Source organism: Lynx rufus, unplaced genomic scaffold, assembly GCF_022079265.1.
Source record: "Lynx rufus isolate CCGP_SWC_20201006 ecotype Redwood Valley unplaced genomic scaffold, mLynRuf1.p SCAF_5, whole genome shotgun sequence".
NCBI classification, from domain to species: domain Eukaryota; kingdom Metazoa; phylum Chordata; class Mammalia; order Carnivora; family Felidae; genus Lynx; species Lynx rufus.
In genome coordinates, this window is record NW_025814867.1 from 7,069,564 (window position 1) to 7,084,181 (window position 14,618).

At 61.5% G+C, this 14,618-nt stretch overlaps 3 protein-coding genes across 7 annotated transcripts in view; 2 read left to right on the forward strand and 1 right to left on the reverse strand.

Annotated features, from left to right (window-relative positions):
* Positions 1–2,064, forward strand: part of WDR48 (WD repeat domain 48) — a 43,710-nt gene extending 41,646 nt beyond the window's left edge. For all 3 annotated transcript variants that reach the window (XM_047100172.1, XM_047100169.1, XM_047100170.1), the window contains one exon: positions 61–2,064. In XM_047100172.1, the coding sequence (XP_046956128.1) occupies positions 61–156 (96 nt within the window). In that variant the 3' untranslated portion in view covers positions 157–2,064. The remainder of the gene's footprint in view (positions 1–60) is intronic.
* Positions 2,065–12,557, reverse strand: GORASP1 (golgi reassembly stacking protein 1). 3 transcript variants are annotated; one of them, XM_047100175.1, is made up of 9 exons: positions 12,465–12,557; positions 8,713–8,793; positions 7,990–8,193; positions 6,671–6,757; positions 6,391–6,521; positions 5,969–6,161; positions 5,063–5,213; positions 4,439–4,591; positions 2,065–4,202 (listed from the first exon to the last, which is right to left on the reverse strand). In XM_047100175.1, exons 1-9 carry the CDS (start codon positions 12,525–12,527, stop codon positions 3,940–3,942), a joined length of 1,326 nt encoding a protein of 441 aa, XP_046956131.1. In that variant the 5' UTR covers positions 12,528–12,557; the 3' UTR covers positions 2,065–3,939. The 3 variants fall into 3 exon arrangements, with proteins under 3 accessions (XP_046956131.1, XP_046956130.1, XP_046956129.1); XM_047100174.1 differs by having other exon boundaries at positions 12,387–12,557; XM_047100173.1 differs by lacking the exon at positions 12,465–12,557 and having other exon boundaries at positions 8,713–10,632.
* Positions 12,558–12,679: 122 nt separating this feature from the next.
* The window catches only part of TTC21A (tetratricopeptide repeat domain 21A), a 36,152-nt gene continuing 34,213 nt past the window's right edge, over positions 12,680–14,618 (forward strand). Inside the window, exons 1-2 of the mRNA XM_047100046.1 lie at positions 12,680–12,835; positions 14,128–14,257. Coding sequence (XP_046956002.1) covers positions 12,809–12,835; positions 14,128–14,257 — 157 coding nt within the window. The 5' untranslated portion in view covers positions 12,680–12,808. The remainder of the gene's footprint in view (positions 12,836–14,127; positions 14,258–14,618) is intronic.

The following is a 14,618-nucleotide window of genomic DNA, read 5'->3' on the forward strand; positions in this document are numbered from 1 at the left end:
CTTAGGTATCACGCAGTAGAGGCTCTGACATTTTTTATGACCTGTGTTTTTGCCGTTCAGGTTTTGGATCCAAACATGGACCTCCGGACGGTGAAGCACTTCATCTGGAAGAGCGGGGGCGACCTCACCCTCCATTACCGCCAGAAGTCCACGTGAAGGGCGGGCAGGCGCTCCTGGGTATGCATTTACTGACCTTCCTCCGTGGCCCCGAGAGTAGTCCTAGGAAGCCCGCCGAGCCCCAATGGGAGCAAGACTTCTAGCGGCCGATTTGGTATGGACCGAGATTCTCTTTCAGTTGAAGCGACTAATCGAGATGTAATATAGAAACCAGTCTCCATGTGTAGATTAAGCTGTCCCCAGGGAGGCAGAGAGCCAGAGCAGGACAACCCGCCCCCCCTCCCCGCCCCCGAAGAGGACTGTGTCTTGCAAGATGTACAGAGAACGGACGACAGGCCAGCACAGACTCGGCTTCCTCCTTTTGTTTCAAAGGACCTTACCTTTGTCTGTTAGCACTTGTTAGAGACACATCGGTAGAGCCACCTCTGTCACTGTGTTTCAACTTCAAACCCACACGCTCTGTAGCTTTTCTAAGAGAGTACATTCCATCCACGCAGCACCTTTGAAGGCTTTTTCCGAGTTGGTCATTAAAAACAAACACAACAAATGTTCTCACACTTATGACAGTTATTTTTAATAGGAATTTGCTGTTGTACAATTCAGGAGCCAGCCCACTTCAAAATAAATTCTCCTTCTTGGGCTCGTTTTAACCCTGCATCTCAGATGCGTTCTTTTAGGAAGACCTGTAGAGATTCCGGGTGCCGGACCGCAGCCCTCGGACCGCCAGACTGGAGCGCGCCCCGCGGTGCCCCGCGGTGCCGTGGGCCGCAGGGAGGTGCGGCTCTTTCACTCCTCACGGTGCCCGGTTTTGTTTATGGGCAAAAGCCAGGCGACGCCACAGGCTCTCGCTCTGGGTGAACAGTGTGATGCCATCAAGGCCCAAGACCGTGATGGAACGGTAGCTTCATTTACACGCGACCTAAAACGCCTGGTGTCCCGGTGAGCTGACTGGATACTCTGTCCTGGGAGTACACATACCCGTTCCTCCGGAGTTTCACAGGCAGGGCGGCGGTGTGGTGCCTGCACCCAGAGTTCTCTTCACTGTTCTTTCTAACGATCTAAAGCTTTCCTAGAATCCTTTGAGTCTTGTACAGAATGTAACTTATTGGGGATAAACACTTCAACTTTTGGCGAGAAGAAATCCTTTGGGTCGTTCGTATTCAGCACAGAACAATGGTCCGCCCCGTAAAACTACTTAAGACAAGCCTCCTGTATGAAGCCAGAAGCACAAGTGCCTTCGGAGGGCAGTTGATCCGGGCCCGGTCGCCTCCCCCTCTCGCGTGCGGTCAGTCCCCACGGCAGCAGGGGCCGGGCAGGGCGGGGAAGGTCTTTCTTCCTCCCTGGCCTCTCCCCAGGCTCGGCTGGAGGCAGCTGACGGGCCCGGGGCCAGACCTGACCATTTGAGATTCCCTTGCCTGCACGACTGGAGAGACAGGGCTCCCTCACCGCCGGTCAGGCTCCTTTGGAAAGTGGACAGGTCACTGCCTCCAGCACTTTGAAGAAGTCAGCAAAGAGGTGCCACGTTCCCAAGGAGTCTTTCCCCCTCACGCACGGAGCCACCGGCTTCTTTTTTTAAAGTCCTTTCTATCTGTTGGATACAACGGTGCACTTTCGGTGCACGTTTTTTAGCAATAGTTGTGAATTAATGACAGAAACACAACCACCAAAAATCCCCACAGCTCATTTACCAGCCCTCAGCTGTGTCTGCGGGAGGGGGCCTTGGGCCACAGAACGGGTTTTGCCGGGCCGGTTTGCCCTGTGTGCCGAGGCGTGAGGGGCGGCTGCACTCCCTTCCTGTCATCCATCTGACCCTCGGCATGCTTCTACTTCTTTTTTTCCTTCCAGTCAAACCAGTAATAGTTTCCAGAAAATTTGACAGCCTGCAATGCCAAAAGGGTAAAAATCTGTATTTCACGGTTGTATAGAATAAAGGCTTTAGTTAAAATATTTGAAGTGTAGTACACATTTATTTCTTTCACCTGTCACTTTCCTTCATAGCAGATTACAGAGAAACTTCTGGTTCCATGTTTAGTGTTTATCCTGACAATAATCAGCGTCAACGCCCATTTTATCACCCAGTTTAAGGAGGGGAGTGCGTAAAAGGGAGGGAAGAGCCACAGCTCTGAAGGGAAGGGCACTTTGGGCCAGACTCCCAGGCTGCAGTTCAGGGAAGCTGCTCTCAGAACGGTCCCGTGGTGATGCTGTTCCGGTGCCCGGATTCCCGCAGGCGGACAGACGCTGGGCTCCCAGACCATCCAAGAACCAAGCCCCGGCGCTGGTGTCTCTGTTCTGCAGCGTATCGGCTGCTCCGGTAGGTTTGACAAGGGCTTGCTTTCAATGCTGTCACAGTGCCAGGAAGTTGAAGTGTTCGCTAACCGGGGGCCCTCCCTCCGTATACTTGACCTGTGCCACCCAGAGCAGAGTCCCCGTCCCGTGGGCCTTGGGCCTAACAGAAATCTGGGCCCCGTTAAGTGCAGACGTTACACATCAAGCAGCAAAGGTGGCACCTCCCGCTGGGTGGCAGCTAGAAGACAAGGCCAGAGGCAGCCCAAGTGGCAATCAACACGCAGGAAGGGGAGGGACTGAAGCCAAGTCGGGAAGCACTTCCGTGGAGGGGAGGGGGCCCTTCCTGGATGGAGCCCTCCCCTGCCTGCAGGAGCCAAGTAGAGCAGAAAACCTGGCCTCGTGTTAGCCTCTCAGGGCACCTGGAGGTGGAGGGAGCAGCCTCCTCCCGAACTGTGGGGAAGAACGGAGCGGCCCTTACCCACTCTCGTCCAGCCCCCCCCCCCCCCCCGCCTTCCCCCGTGGAGCGGGAGCAGTATCTAAAGAGGTCCGGTCAGGACCCGCTTTGAAAGAGTCTGCTTAGGATGGTGACCTTAAATTTGTCATTTTTATTCACCGCTGGGGCTGACAAAGCCTTGCGTATTTAGAAGAGATGGTTGTAGAAGTTTGGGAGCTGACAGGAGGCACCACTGGGTCTGAGGGGCGTCGGCCCTGGGGAAGAAGAAACGTCATGATCCAAGATCAAGGGAGTCTCTGATGCAGGGCCTGCAGTCTCCACCCCTCCTCTCCCAGGAGAGGTGGACACGTTCACTGCTTCTCTCCTCCGGCTGGGACTGGCGTATGTCAGCCTGAACCGCCTGTGCAGTGTAGCATGGAGAGGAGGGCACGTGACCGAAGAGACCGTGATTGCGGCTCCAGGGGTCCCCAAGGCACGGAGCTGCCTTCTAGTACACGCAGGGCCAGCTGAGCTGTGCGGGCCGAGTCAAGGCCAGCCCCATGAAGTGCCAGGCAAACACCCCACACCCGTCCCTTCCTCCTCCACTCCCATCTGCACCCCTGACCCCGCCTGGATGCCGTGGCCTCCCGGACAGCCATAGCGACCAGAGCAGGAGAAGCGCCGGACTGAAGGGCACGTGGCCCAAAGATGCCAAGGCCCACGGCCTCCCCTTACTACCCACTCGCTTTGTCCCACCCAAGCAGCAGAGTCCTTTCCTCTCCCACCCCAGCTCCTGCAGAACTTAACCTGGGTGCCGCTCCCAGCCTCCCACCGCCCCAAATGGACTCGTTTGAGACTCTCAAGTGCCCGATTCCCCAAAGCCAGGACCGTCGGGCAGAATTAAGGCCGACACGTCATCTCTTCGAGACCGGTAGGGTCCGAGCGGACACAAGAGCCCTTGCCTGCCGAAGTCCCTCGCACGTCACTGGGGGCTGCAGCCTAGGAAGCTGGACGCACCGGGCCGGAGGCTGGGCCGCGCGGCACGGCCCAAGCTGCTGCCCCACACCGAGGCCTCGTGAAATGCCACCGGGCCTCGTCCCAGCCTAGGGCGTTATTTCTGGGGTAGAGAGCCGGGCCTGGCCGGCCGCCCCCTCAGCCTCCGCCTCCGAGTCCGGGCTCTCTGTGCTCGCCAGCTCCTCCTCGGCCTGTGCTTCGAGCAGCTCAGCAGACAGCCCGTCTTCCGGTGAGGCCGTAAAGGTGAGGCTGTCGGGAAGGGTTAGCTGAGGCAGGTGGTCTGGCCGGGCCTGGGGGCCTGGGCTGTCCGGGAAGGAGACCTCAAACTCTGACCCCGACCACGTGGCCTCACCTGAAACACACAGGGTGGGGCTCAGGAGGCCTGCGGGACCCGGGGCCAGCCGCTCCTCTGACCCCCAACCCCCAGCCCAGGCGGTGATGGGGAAGGGGGGCTCCGGTGTACAAATGCCTTGACGAGGCTCTATCTCACCCCAAAGCCGGCCTCCCTCCCAGCTGAGAAACTCGGGGCAGCCTTCCCAACAGCCCAGGGCCCTTCCCAGAAAGCTTCCGCGGGCGTCGGCCACTCACCAGCCCGCTCGTGAGAACCGCTGCTGGAGCAGACGTCCTCGGGCCCTGCGGCTGTCACGGCTGTGGGGGTCGGCTCCGTGGGAGACGGCAGGCTGGGCCACACGCTGGCATTGCTGCTGTCCAACAGGGAGATACCCGACACGTCCAGGAAGCCTAGAGGAAGGGGCGCGAGTCTTTCCCAGCACAAAACCCCGACCACCGGAAGGCCAGTACCCTGGGCCACCCGGCCGGGCCTAAACCTGCAATGTCCTCAGCCCGTGGGGGCGCCCCCACCCAACCCCCAAGCGGTCCCCACTGCCTACCGCCGAGCAAAGAAAAGAGTCCGCGTTTGGGCCTCAGGGGAATAGCACTGTGGCAGGGAGCCCAGACCCTGCCTGCTCTGTCCCCAGAGTGCCGCGTGACCTTGAGCAGGCCACTTCCCTTCTGCCGTCCCCCCATCTGCACGCGGCACTGGCTCACCTGCAACCATCCTCACGTATACGACATAGGACATATGTGCCACAGGACGACAGGTCCGGGGAAGGTTTTGGCACTTGGGCGAAAGCCTCGCCCTAAACCCGACGCCCACTCCAGCACCGAGGGGTGGCAGGCCCCCGAGCCTGCCGTCCGGGACCCGCTCGCTACCTGGGTCCATGACTCGCTGGACCGGAGGTGGAGGCTGAAGAGGAGTCTCCATGGGACGTGCAAGTCCCCCAAGGTCTGGAGCACCACGGCTGGGACTCCCAGGCTCAGAAAGCTGTTCCTCCAAGGAGGAGCCGGGTGCCTGCAGCAGGGCCTGCGGGGGCCAGGGACGAGGAGGGAACAGGGCAGGGGCATTTCAGGTCACACAGTCCACCCTAACCCCCGGCCCACGCTTGCCAGGGGATCAGCGCTCCGCTTGAAGGCGCAGACAGCCTCGATGACCTGCCCCCTCCCCGTCCAGGTGATCTGAAGTTGGGCACGAGGGGCCTGGTGTGGCCTCTCCCGCAGCGCTGACAGGAGGAGCCCCTCGTGTCCACCCGGCCCCTCCCATGACCCGCCAGAAGAGAAGGCCCTCCCTGAACTCCAGCGTGCCTGGAGAGCGATCCTTGCATGCCCCACCCCGGTACAGACCCCAGGCACCAGCCCGGTGCCCCAGAGGCACTCAGGCGCCTCTTCCAACAGCCGAGAAGGCAGGTCCGGCGCTCTCCTACGGACTCGGCCAGACACCCGCCCAGCCCGGGTTCCGCGAGCCCGGCCTCTGACCCGACGTTACCAGACTCACCGAGGCACAGGACGAGGCTATGCCCACCTCCGAGCCTCAGTTTCAAATGAAAATGACAACTAGTGCCTTGCCATTACTCTCACCTCCAGACCCAAGTGGCAGGAGAACCCAAGTGGGCTTCACTGTCCCAGGACGGGACCTTCCGCTTCCACTAGGTCCCAGAAGCAAAAGGTCCTCCCCAGAGCTCCACAAACGGGCCCCCGGCGATGCCAGAGTCCTCTTTTCCCAGGTGGCAGGCCCCTCTGCCCACAGGAAGGTCCCCCCACTGGCAGATGCCCCCCACGCACCTCCATGTAGTCACCCTGCCTGGAGCCGGTCTCTGGGCGAGGAGGGGCAGGAGAGTCCTGGGGGGTGGGTCCAGGTGGCGGGGCATCAGGCGGCGGGGCATCAGGCGGCGGGGCACCAGGTGGCTTCTTGTGGTGGCTGGAGGGCTGGGTTGGGATCCGGTGCAGATACCCGTAGCCGATGCCACACCCCAGACTGCCAAAGTCCAGAAACAGTCAATCCGAGGGGTGGTCCCCTAGTCGGTCCTAGATCCGCCAACCCCACCCACGACTGGCAGGGGAAGAGCGAAAAGGGCGCCTCCCGGCCCCGTGTTCATCCTCAGCATCTCTGCACCCAGAGCCCAGCCTCCACACCCCCCCTGTGCGATTCTGGTCCACGGCCAGCGGCCAGGTCCCGCCCCGCAGCCCTCCCACTGAGCAAGTACCTGCCCTCTCCACCCCAGGCTGCGTTGGGAGTTACAGTCACCTCCCGGCAGGAGTCCGACTCGCAGTTGTAAACCATCAGCTTCAAGGGCTTCCCCTCGTGGGACTCGATGAGTGTAAAGAAGTCCTCGGACTACGACAAAGCCAGCGCCTGAGCCCTGCTCCCGGCACAGGGATCGGAGGCCCCAACAAAACGAGGCCCACCCCGCGGCCAGCACCCATCTCCACACCGGCGGCGACAGCCTTCAGGGACCCGGGGAGGGCAAGCCAAATCCTGCTCACCTCCTGGAGGATCTGGTCTGAGCCAACCACATAGTCTGTGTAGGGGCGCAGGCCGGCAAGGGAGGCGGGTGAAGAGGGTTCCACTTCCTGCGGAAAGAAGCACCAACTGCCCGTCTTGCTCCTGGAGCTGGGGGCGGGGAGGATGGAGGGGCCTGCCTCTCCAGGTACTCAGTGGGACTTCTGTCCTCTGTCCCCAGGCCCTGCAGGACCTCAAGCCCAGACCCTCCTACTCCACCCCCTAATTTCCGCAGGCTGTCCAGCAGAGGGCAGCACCGAGGCGCCGCTCACGGCCCTGAGCTCTGCGATCTTGACCTGGGTTAACTCCTGACTCCACCAACCCCGAGCCAGCGACTGTGGACAAATACTTATTAACCCCTTAGCATCAGTTTCCCCACAGTTAAAAGTAGGATACACAGTACTTCCCCACGGGCAACCTCAGGGTTGCCGAGAAGATTAAAAATAGAACACACACGAAGAATGAAAACCACACGTCGGCCCCTCGTAAGTGCCAACTGTGTGGTTCCTGCTGCGGGCCTGCGGCTGGAGACCCCTGCCGAGGGGCTGAGGCGGAGGCAGTGAGCAGGACTGGGTCCGAGGATTGTTTTCTCCCTGGGGGGGTGGGGGGTGGGAACTCTACTATTCCCAATCTCCCAGTCGCCCCCGGGGGAAGTGCAAAGGGATTACCGCATCGTCACCCCCACTGCGCTCCTGGACCAACGAGGGAGGCTGAAAGACGGAGAAGCCTCCCGCGAGAAGCCAGTAAGCGACGGTGGAGGCCACAAATCGGATCAGTCCACTGCCAGCTCGGGAAGCCCTCCGCCCACCAAGCTGCAGGACTCCTTCAAGGACGTGGGCACCACCAGGGAACGCACGTGTGTGTCTGCGAACAGACCTTAACAGCAACACCTGTGACAGCTCAGTCGCTGCGATTCGTCAAGACCCAGCCCCCCAGGCAGCAAGCCAAGGCCCGAGGGGGCCTAAAGCAGGGGACCTGCCAGCAAAGACGAGATCCCGGCAGACCACGGAGTGGACCGGAAGACGTGGACCGGAAGAGACGCTGTGAAGGGCGGCCGCCTTCTGGCAGCACGACCACCCCTCCAGGAGAAGGTACCCCGCCTCTCAAAACAAGAAACCAAGGTTTTGGCTCACAAGCGGGGTGACGAGGAGCTGACCTCCGGGACTCCTCTAACAGAGAAGCACTGGCCGCTGGCCTCTCCCGGTTGTCCCACCCCCACCCCCTACCCTCCCCCCCCCCCGCCCCCGCCTCCCCCTGCGCGCGGGCACCGCCTCCCCCGCACGCCCACCCTGGGCCCACTCACCAGCACATGCCACACGTGCTCGCTGGCCCTGCGGAAGCTGCAGAAGCGCACGCTGGCTCCCAGCAGGCCCTGGCCGCCCCACATGTTGCTGGGCACCACCTCCACCTCGCGCACCTTCATGGTCTTCATATTGAACACCTCCAGCTTCACGGGCTTCTCCACGTTGGCCTTCAGCAGGGCCTTGAGCGTGTCGTTCTCCTTGTTCTGCAGGGGCAGTGGGGCTGACGCCGGGGCCCCACCCCCCACCCCCACTCCCGGGTCGGGGCCCCTCGGACCGGTCTGGGTCTGAGATGAGGAAGGGCCTGGGCGGCCAGCGGCCCCGGTGGGCTCTGGGCCGGCGACCCCTGCAGCCCCCACAGGGTGCCCCCAGGCACCACTAAACCTGCCTCCCTCAGCCCCTGGGGAACACAACAAAGTGGTCCAGAGCGTGGCAGGACTGCCCCTCTACAAGGCGCCCCTCGGCCAGAGCCTTCGCACCTCTCAGGCCCCGAAAGGCAGCTCCAAGAGCCCCCTCGCCTCCTCCCGGAAAGCTTAGGAGCAGAGCCCTGGGAGAGCCCCAGTGAGGCTAAGTAGAGGCCTGGAGAAGGAGAGATGGGTTGGGCCTCCCTCCAGAAGAAAAGGGAGGCAGAGCAGGATGGGGCCTGCCGTGGGACAGGAGACACACACACACACACACACACACACACAAGCAAGGCAGACAGACATCGTATGGTGGAGCCTCACCAGCCTTGAGTGCCCGATGGTGATGATGAAGTCAAAGTAGGGCTCCAGGCCTGCCTGCTGGGCTGGGGAGTTCTCCTGTACCTGTCCCACAGCAGAGGCCACCGTCACCACCCCAACGCCGTGCCTCTCCCAGAAAGCCCCAGCCCCCAATTTCAGAGGCCACGCATCACGGATCCCCGCGTCCCAGCAGGGACACGTGCACTGCACGAACTGTCCCAGGCAGGCCACACGTGGGCACGGTCGAGGTAACTCAATCCTCTCTTGCCGCCTTCCGGGGCACAAATTTTCCTCTACAGGAAATGGCTCTTGTCTGATCATGATCCGCACAGCATGCTTCCGGACAGGCCTCCTAGGAGAGCTCAGGGCAGCCCTGGGGGCTTCTAGAAGGCCACAGAGACACAGGGTGGCACAGGCCTGTGGGGAGGCTTAGGAGACAGGGAAGCCGAAGAGTTTACCGGAAAGGTTTAGATGTGGACAGGAAGGGAGGGTCCCAGGACGGAACCAGGGTTGTGCTCAGAAAGAGGGGGAAGGCAGCCTGTGGCCAGATCCCAGAGGGCTCCGGACCCTGTGGTGACGGCCTCAAGACCAGCTGGGGAGGCGTGGCAGCGGCTGAGGAGTGTGGCTGAGGAAAGCAGACCGGAGGGACTGCCCCAAGGGATGAGCCTGAGCAGGGCGCCCAGTGAGCAGAGCCGGATCCCGGCCTCACAGCCTAGTCCCCACTGCGCGGTACACAGGTCCCCCAGGAGCCACTCCTAGCCCAGGGGGGCCCCCTGCCCTGTCCTCCCGGAACTCACTGCTGGCTCCAAACACACAACAACCAGGCCTCCCAGCTGGGGTAGAAATCCATCTCAAAGGCCCCATTTACAGAGCCTTGTGCAAACAATGCAGGCTTTATACCCGGGGCTGGACCCTGCGGTGCCCCCCCCCCACCCACGCCCTCAGGCCTTTGGCTGTGAGCACTTGATGTCCTGCTGGTCAGGCATCAGCCCAGAGGACACTGGGCTCCTGTGGCCTCCACAATGGAAAGGCCCTGTGGCTTCGACTACCCACCAGCCCCTAGAGTCTTGGATCCCCCCAGCTGAAGGAGAGCTCACACTGAGCCTCTGGATCAAAGCTAATTCGGCCCTGGAATTAGGAACCCCTCCTGGCTGTGACACCACCAGCTGGGCCCCTGCTCACCACCTCCCAAAGCTGCCATGGTTTCCCATGACAGTGAGCTCAGGAACCGACTCCAATCCCAGCTGGCCCCTCTCCCAGCTGCCTCCTGCACCTCTACTCAGCCTCGGCTGTGACCTTGTCCTCTGGCTGTACTCCACTGCCTTCGCCCTGGGCTCCGCCGTCACCCACTGTGGCTCTACGGGACTAATAATCTATGCCGCTGCCGCAGCACCCCCACTCCAGCAGCAAGCGCTGCCCTCAGTCCCACTCTCCCTGGGGGGGAGGGGGGGCTCTCATCACCCCCACCCCACAACCCACCGGGTGTGCTTTTGTAACACTTTCCACTGTGTCCCCCAGCAGGGGACCTAATGTAATTAACAGTGACGGTGACGGTGACGGCAGCTTACCCTTGCTGAGGACAGGCTCCGTGCCAGGGGACTGTGACACCTGCCCTACCTTGCATTTAACCCTTAAACTCATACCGACTTACAGAAGAGGGGAAGCCCCAGGAAATGCAACCCAGAGCCAGCTCTGTTCCACCACCCTGTAACAACCAGTGCCTGGGAACCCTCCGTGGCTCTAAGCTCGCCGAGGGCAGGGTCTTCTCCAACGCGCTGGCACATGATGAGAACGCCAATATTGACAGAGGACGGCACATGCGTCCTCCATTTTTAAAGAGACGTTAGTAAAGGGCGCCTGGGTGGTCCAGTCGGTTAAGCATCTGACTGTGGCTCAGGTCGTGATCTCACGGTTTGTGAGTTCGAGCCCCGCGTAGGGATCAGAGCCCACTTCGGATCCTCTGTCTCCCTCTCTCTCTCCCTCCCTCCCTCCCTCTCTCTCTCTCTCTCTCTCTCTCTCTCACAAATAAATAAACATTAGAAAAAAGAGGTTAGCAGGAAATGTCGCACCTCCACGTAAAACGTCCCGATGGCTCCACAGGGCAGAATAAAATCCTAGACCTTCAGGACAGCATGCCAGGCCCAATATAATCCGGCCTCGTCCTTTACCGCTGCCCTGCTTACAGGGGCCGCCCCGTCCATGCACTTGCTCAACACAACAAGCCCAGCCCACCTCAGGGCCTCCCTCTGCCCAGAAGGCTCTTTCTTCCCCCAAGTGTCCGTACTGCCCACTCCTTCCTTCCGAGGTGCTTTGATGAGAGGCCTGTCCTGACCCATCTGTCACTTCCTCGGCTTTATCCTCCACCCCAGCAGCGAGATCTATTTCGTCTGTGCCTGCCTCCTCTCAGGGCCAGCAACCAAACGTAGGCTCCATGAGAACAGGGACAACGTCTGTTCTGTCCCCTGCTTTATCTCTGGCACCCCGAACTCCGCTTGCCAGAGCAGGTGCTTACAAATGTCCGTTCGGGGGAATGGAAGGCCTCCAGTCCTCTCCACTCTGCCCTCTCCAGCAGGCCCCTCCTGTCTTCACTGCCCCCATCGCCCCACCCCTCCCTCTTGCCAAATCCTCAGTTCCTTCCCTTTCCATCAACCTGTTGCAAAACTCTCCTGGATGCATCCCAACGTCCACCTTTTCTGTCGGGGGCCTCACCGTGATGCCAACCAGGGAAAGCCCATCACCCAGGCAGAATCCTGAAGCCCGCCTGGCTTTCCTTTTAGGAAAACCCTCCTCTAGCCCTCCCCTCTTGCGGTTGTTAACAGAGCCTCCCGCCACGATACAGACACGCCCTGCCTACACTCAGCCCTGCATCTATCCACGGTGCCCAAGGGAAAACACAGGGTCCTTACCCACTGCGCTCTGGGGTCAGAGACCCTCCTGTCCCAGCCCTCCTTCTCCGGGGTACACACTGTCACCCCAACTCTCCATCTGGCTGCTGGCCCCTCTCCTCCTCTTCAGACTCGAGGAACCCCACTCCGTCTTCACTTTGCCCAGAACTGCCAGTCCAGACCTCCTGGTCGCAGCACCAAGACGACTTTCTCGGTCTCGCCTCTCCGCGGGTTTCACCCGAGGTCCCTCCCCTGCTGCCAGCGCTCTCCCCGTGCCCTCTGCGCCATTCTCCTGGCTCTCCCGCTCCCGCTCTCCCTGGCTGGTTCGCGCTGCCCTTCGAGCCCCCGGCCCGAGGCCTGTCGACCCCATGACGGCGGCGCGCGGGCCGGCCGGCTCCCTGGCAGTCGGCGTCCTCTCGGCCACCCCGACTCCCTGGACCCGAGCGCGGCGAGCTAGCGTCTCAGTGTCGCTGGCTCTCTCCCCAGGCCCAGCCCGGAGGCGACCGCAAATAGGACCTAAGTGCACAAGTGCCTCCCGGCTGAACCTGGTGCAATCTTCATCCGGGCGAAGTGCCACTCCGGGACCAGGAAACGCTCCCGCTTCCTGCTTGGCTGGCACTCGGGGCCGGGGCCGGCGCCGGGCCGACCGCGGCCGCAGACAGGCCGGGGGCCGGAGGGCCGCGGCGCCGCCTCCCGGAGGAGGCTCCCACCGGGAAGGAGGCACATCCCGCCCCCGCCCCCACCGACACCACCCGGCGGCCCCTCGGGGGCCGAGACCCCGCCGCTGCCGACCTCGGGCCGCCGATAAGCGTCCCGTCGCTTCCGTGCGGGCGCCCAGCCAAGGTCACCGGCGCCGCGGGGGCGACTCACCCCGTGCAGGTGGAAGCCCTCGGCACCGCCCGCGGGGTGCTCGGCGCTGGCGCCCAGGCCCATGGCGGCGGCCCGGCGGCGGCGCCCACCCAGCGGCCCGGCCCGGCCCGGCGCCACCAGCGCGCACCGGCCGTCTCGGCGCTCGATTGCCCGCGCCTTGTCACGTGGGCGCCTGCCCCTCCCACCCTAGATTCTGACGCCCTAGGCAACCGGCCCGCCCCCTGCGTTTCCAGGGACGCGCTCTTCCAACTTCCGGCCGCGAGAGGCGTGCCCAGGACCCTGACTCCGGAATCCGGCTCAGCTCTACGCCCCCTGAGCCGGGCTCGGAGCCGCGAGCGCCGGAGATGAGCACCAGCGACTCCTCCCTTATGGTGCGTGGCCCGAGCGCTGCCCAGCCTTGCCCTTCGGAACTCTCCGCCTCTGGCCCCGAGACCCTCGCGCCCGGCTGCTCTCCTGCCATCTCTCCGACCCTTCCTGCTGCGCCTTTTACCCGCCTTTCGCTCCCCGCGCCGGCCGCTAACGAAGGGCCTGGCCCCCTCTGGCCTCACTGTTCCTGGCGAGCGCATCTTTTTTTCTCTGGTGTTCTCTGTGCACCCTAAGCCCCAAATCGGTATCCCCACCCAATCCTGTCCTCGAGTTCCCCCAAACCAAAGTATCCCGAACCCATCTCTGTCATCTTGCCATCATCTCCCTCTCCCCTGCCTCTGCCTCTTCCGCGTCCCCCATCTCAGTTATGGCACCGCTGTTTGATTCTGGAGCCTTAACTGTAACCCATCTCAGGTCCTTTCTAATCAGCGGGAAATGTCAGCTCCTACATGTCTCCTGACATCACCCACTGCTTTTTATCTCCTAGTCCAGAATCACCACCGTCCCTCCCCAGGCACCTGGAACAGCCCCCCCACCCCCACCCCCAGCCCCACCCCACATAGTTCTCTGCTTCACCTCTCTTCACGAGCAGTCCCTGCACCAGAGCCATTGCTCATCCATCCGCACGCACACACCCCCCCCCACACACACATGAACACATCCCTCCTCCCGCTTAAACCCATTCTAGCTGCTTCCTATTACCCTGAGGATGATGTCTGAGCTCTTTCAAATGGCCCACGAGGCTGTTTACAACCCAACCACATCTCTCCCCAACCCCCGTACCCACAACCTTTAGGGGAAGTGAGACTTCACTTTGACATCTCAGCCCGTCTTACTGCATGACCTTTGTGAAGCCACACTGTGCATGGGCTTTAGCTTCTTAAACTGTGAAGGCTATGGAGAGAATAATGCATAGGATAATGGACGGAAAGCCCTAGATACAGTTCCCAACAGGCGATTAACCCACAATAACTTGCAACTCTCACGAGTGGCGTCACCATTCTTATCATTTGTCCTCTCTCTTTCCCCTTATTCCCTTCCTGAGACAAAGCCTCGGCTGAATTCTCCATCACGTTGACCCATAATCTGTGGATGATTCACAAACACCTCCAGACTCCTTCCTAGGGAATGGCATGGAGTTGCTCTCGGGGCTGGGGAAGAACAGAGTGAGGCCTGAACGTCCTTTCTCTCTTCCTTTTCCGGAACAGAGGAGGAGCAGGGAGCGGGGTTGAAAGTGGGTCAGAACCGAGACAGAGAAGGGACTGGGGCTGCTGCAGCCGTGACTTCCTCCCCACAGGCTGGGGTCATTTACTACAGCCAGGAACGGTATTTCCACCACGTGCAGCAGGCTGCGGCCTCGGGCCTGGACAAATTCAGCAACGACCCCGTACTGCAGTTCTTTAAAACCTATGGGATCCTCAGAGAAGGTAAGAACTGGGCAGTGTCGGCCTCCCGACCTCAGGCACCAGCCCAGCACTGTCGCTCTTGCTCCGCCTGGATGCCTGCCTCCACCCCAGTCACCTTCCCACGGAAGAGGTCTTACGCTCAGCGGCTAGACTCCCAGGTTAATCCGCAGATGGCTGTGTGATCCGTATCTAGTTTGGGCGCAGGGGGATACATGTAATTTGTGGCTCTTGGGCAGCTGGCTGGGAATGCCCTGAGGCCTTTCTTCAGAAATGGCCCCCAGCCCGAAGTCCCAGCCTGTGAGGACCCACAGGTACATCTGAGCTCCAAGCCCTCCAGCCGCCCCTTGCAGCCTGGACCCTGGTACCAACAGCCCCTTCAGGG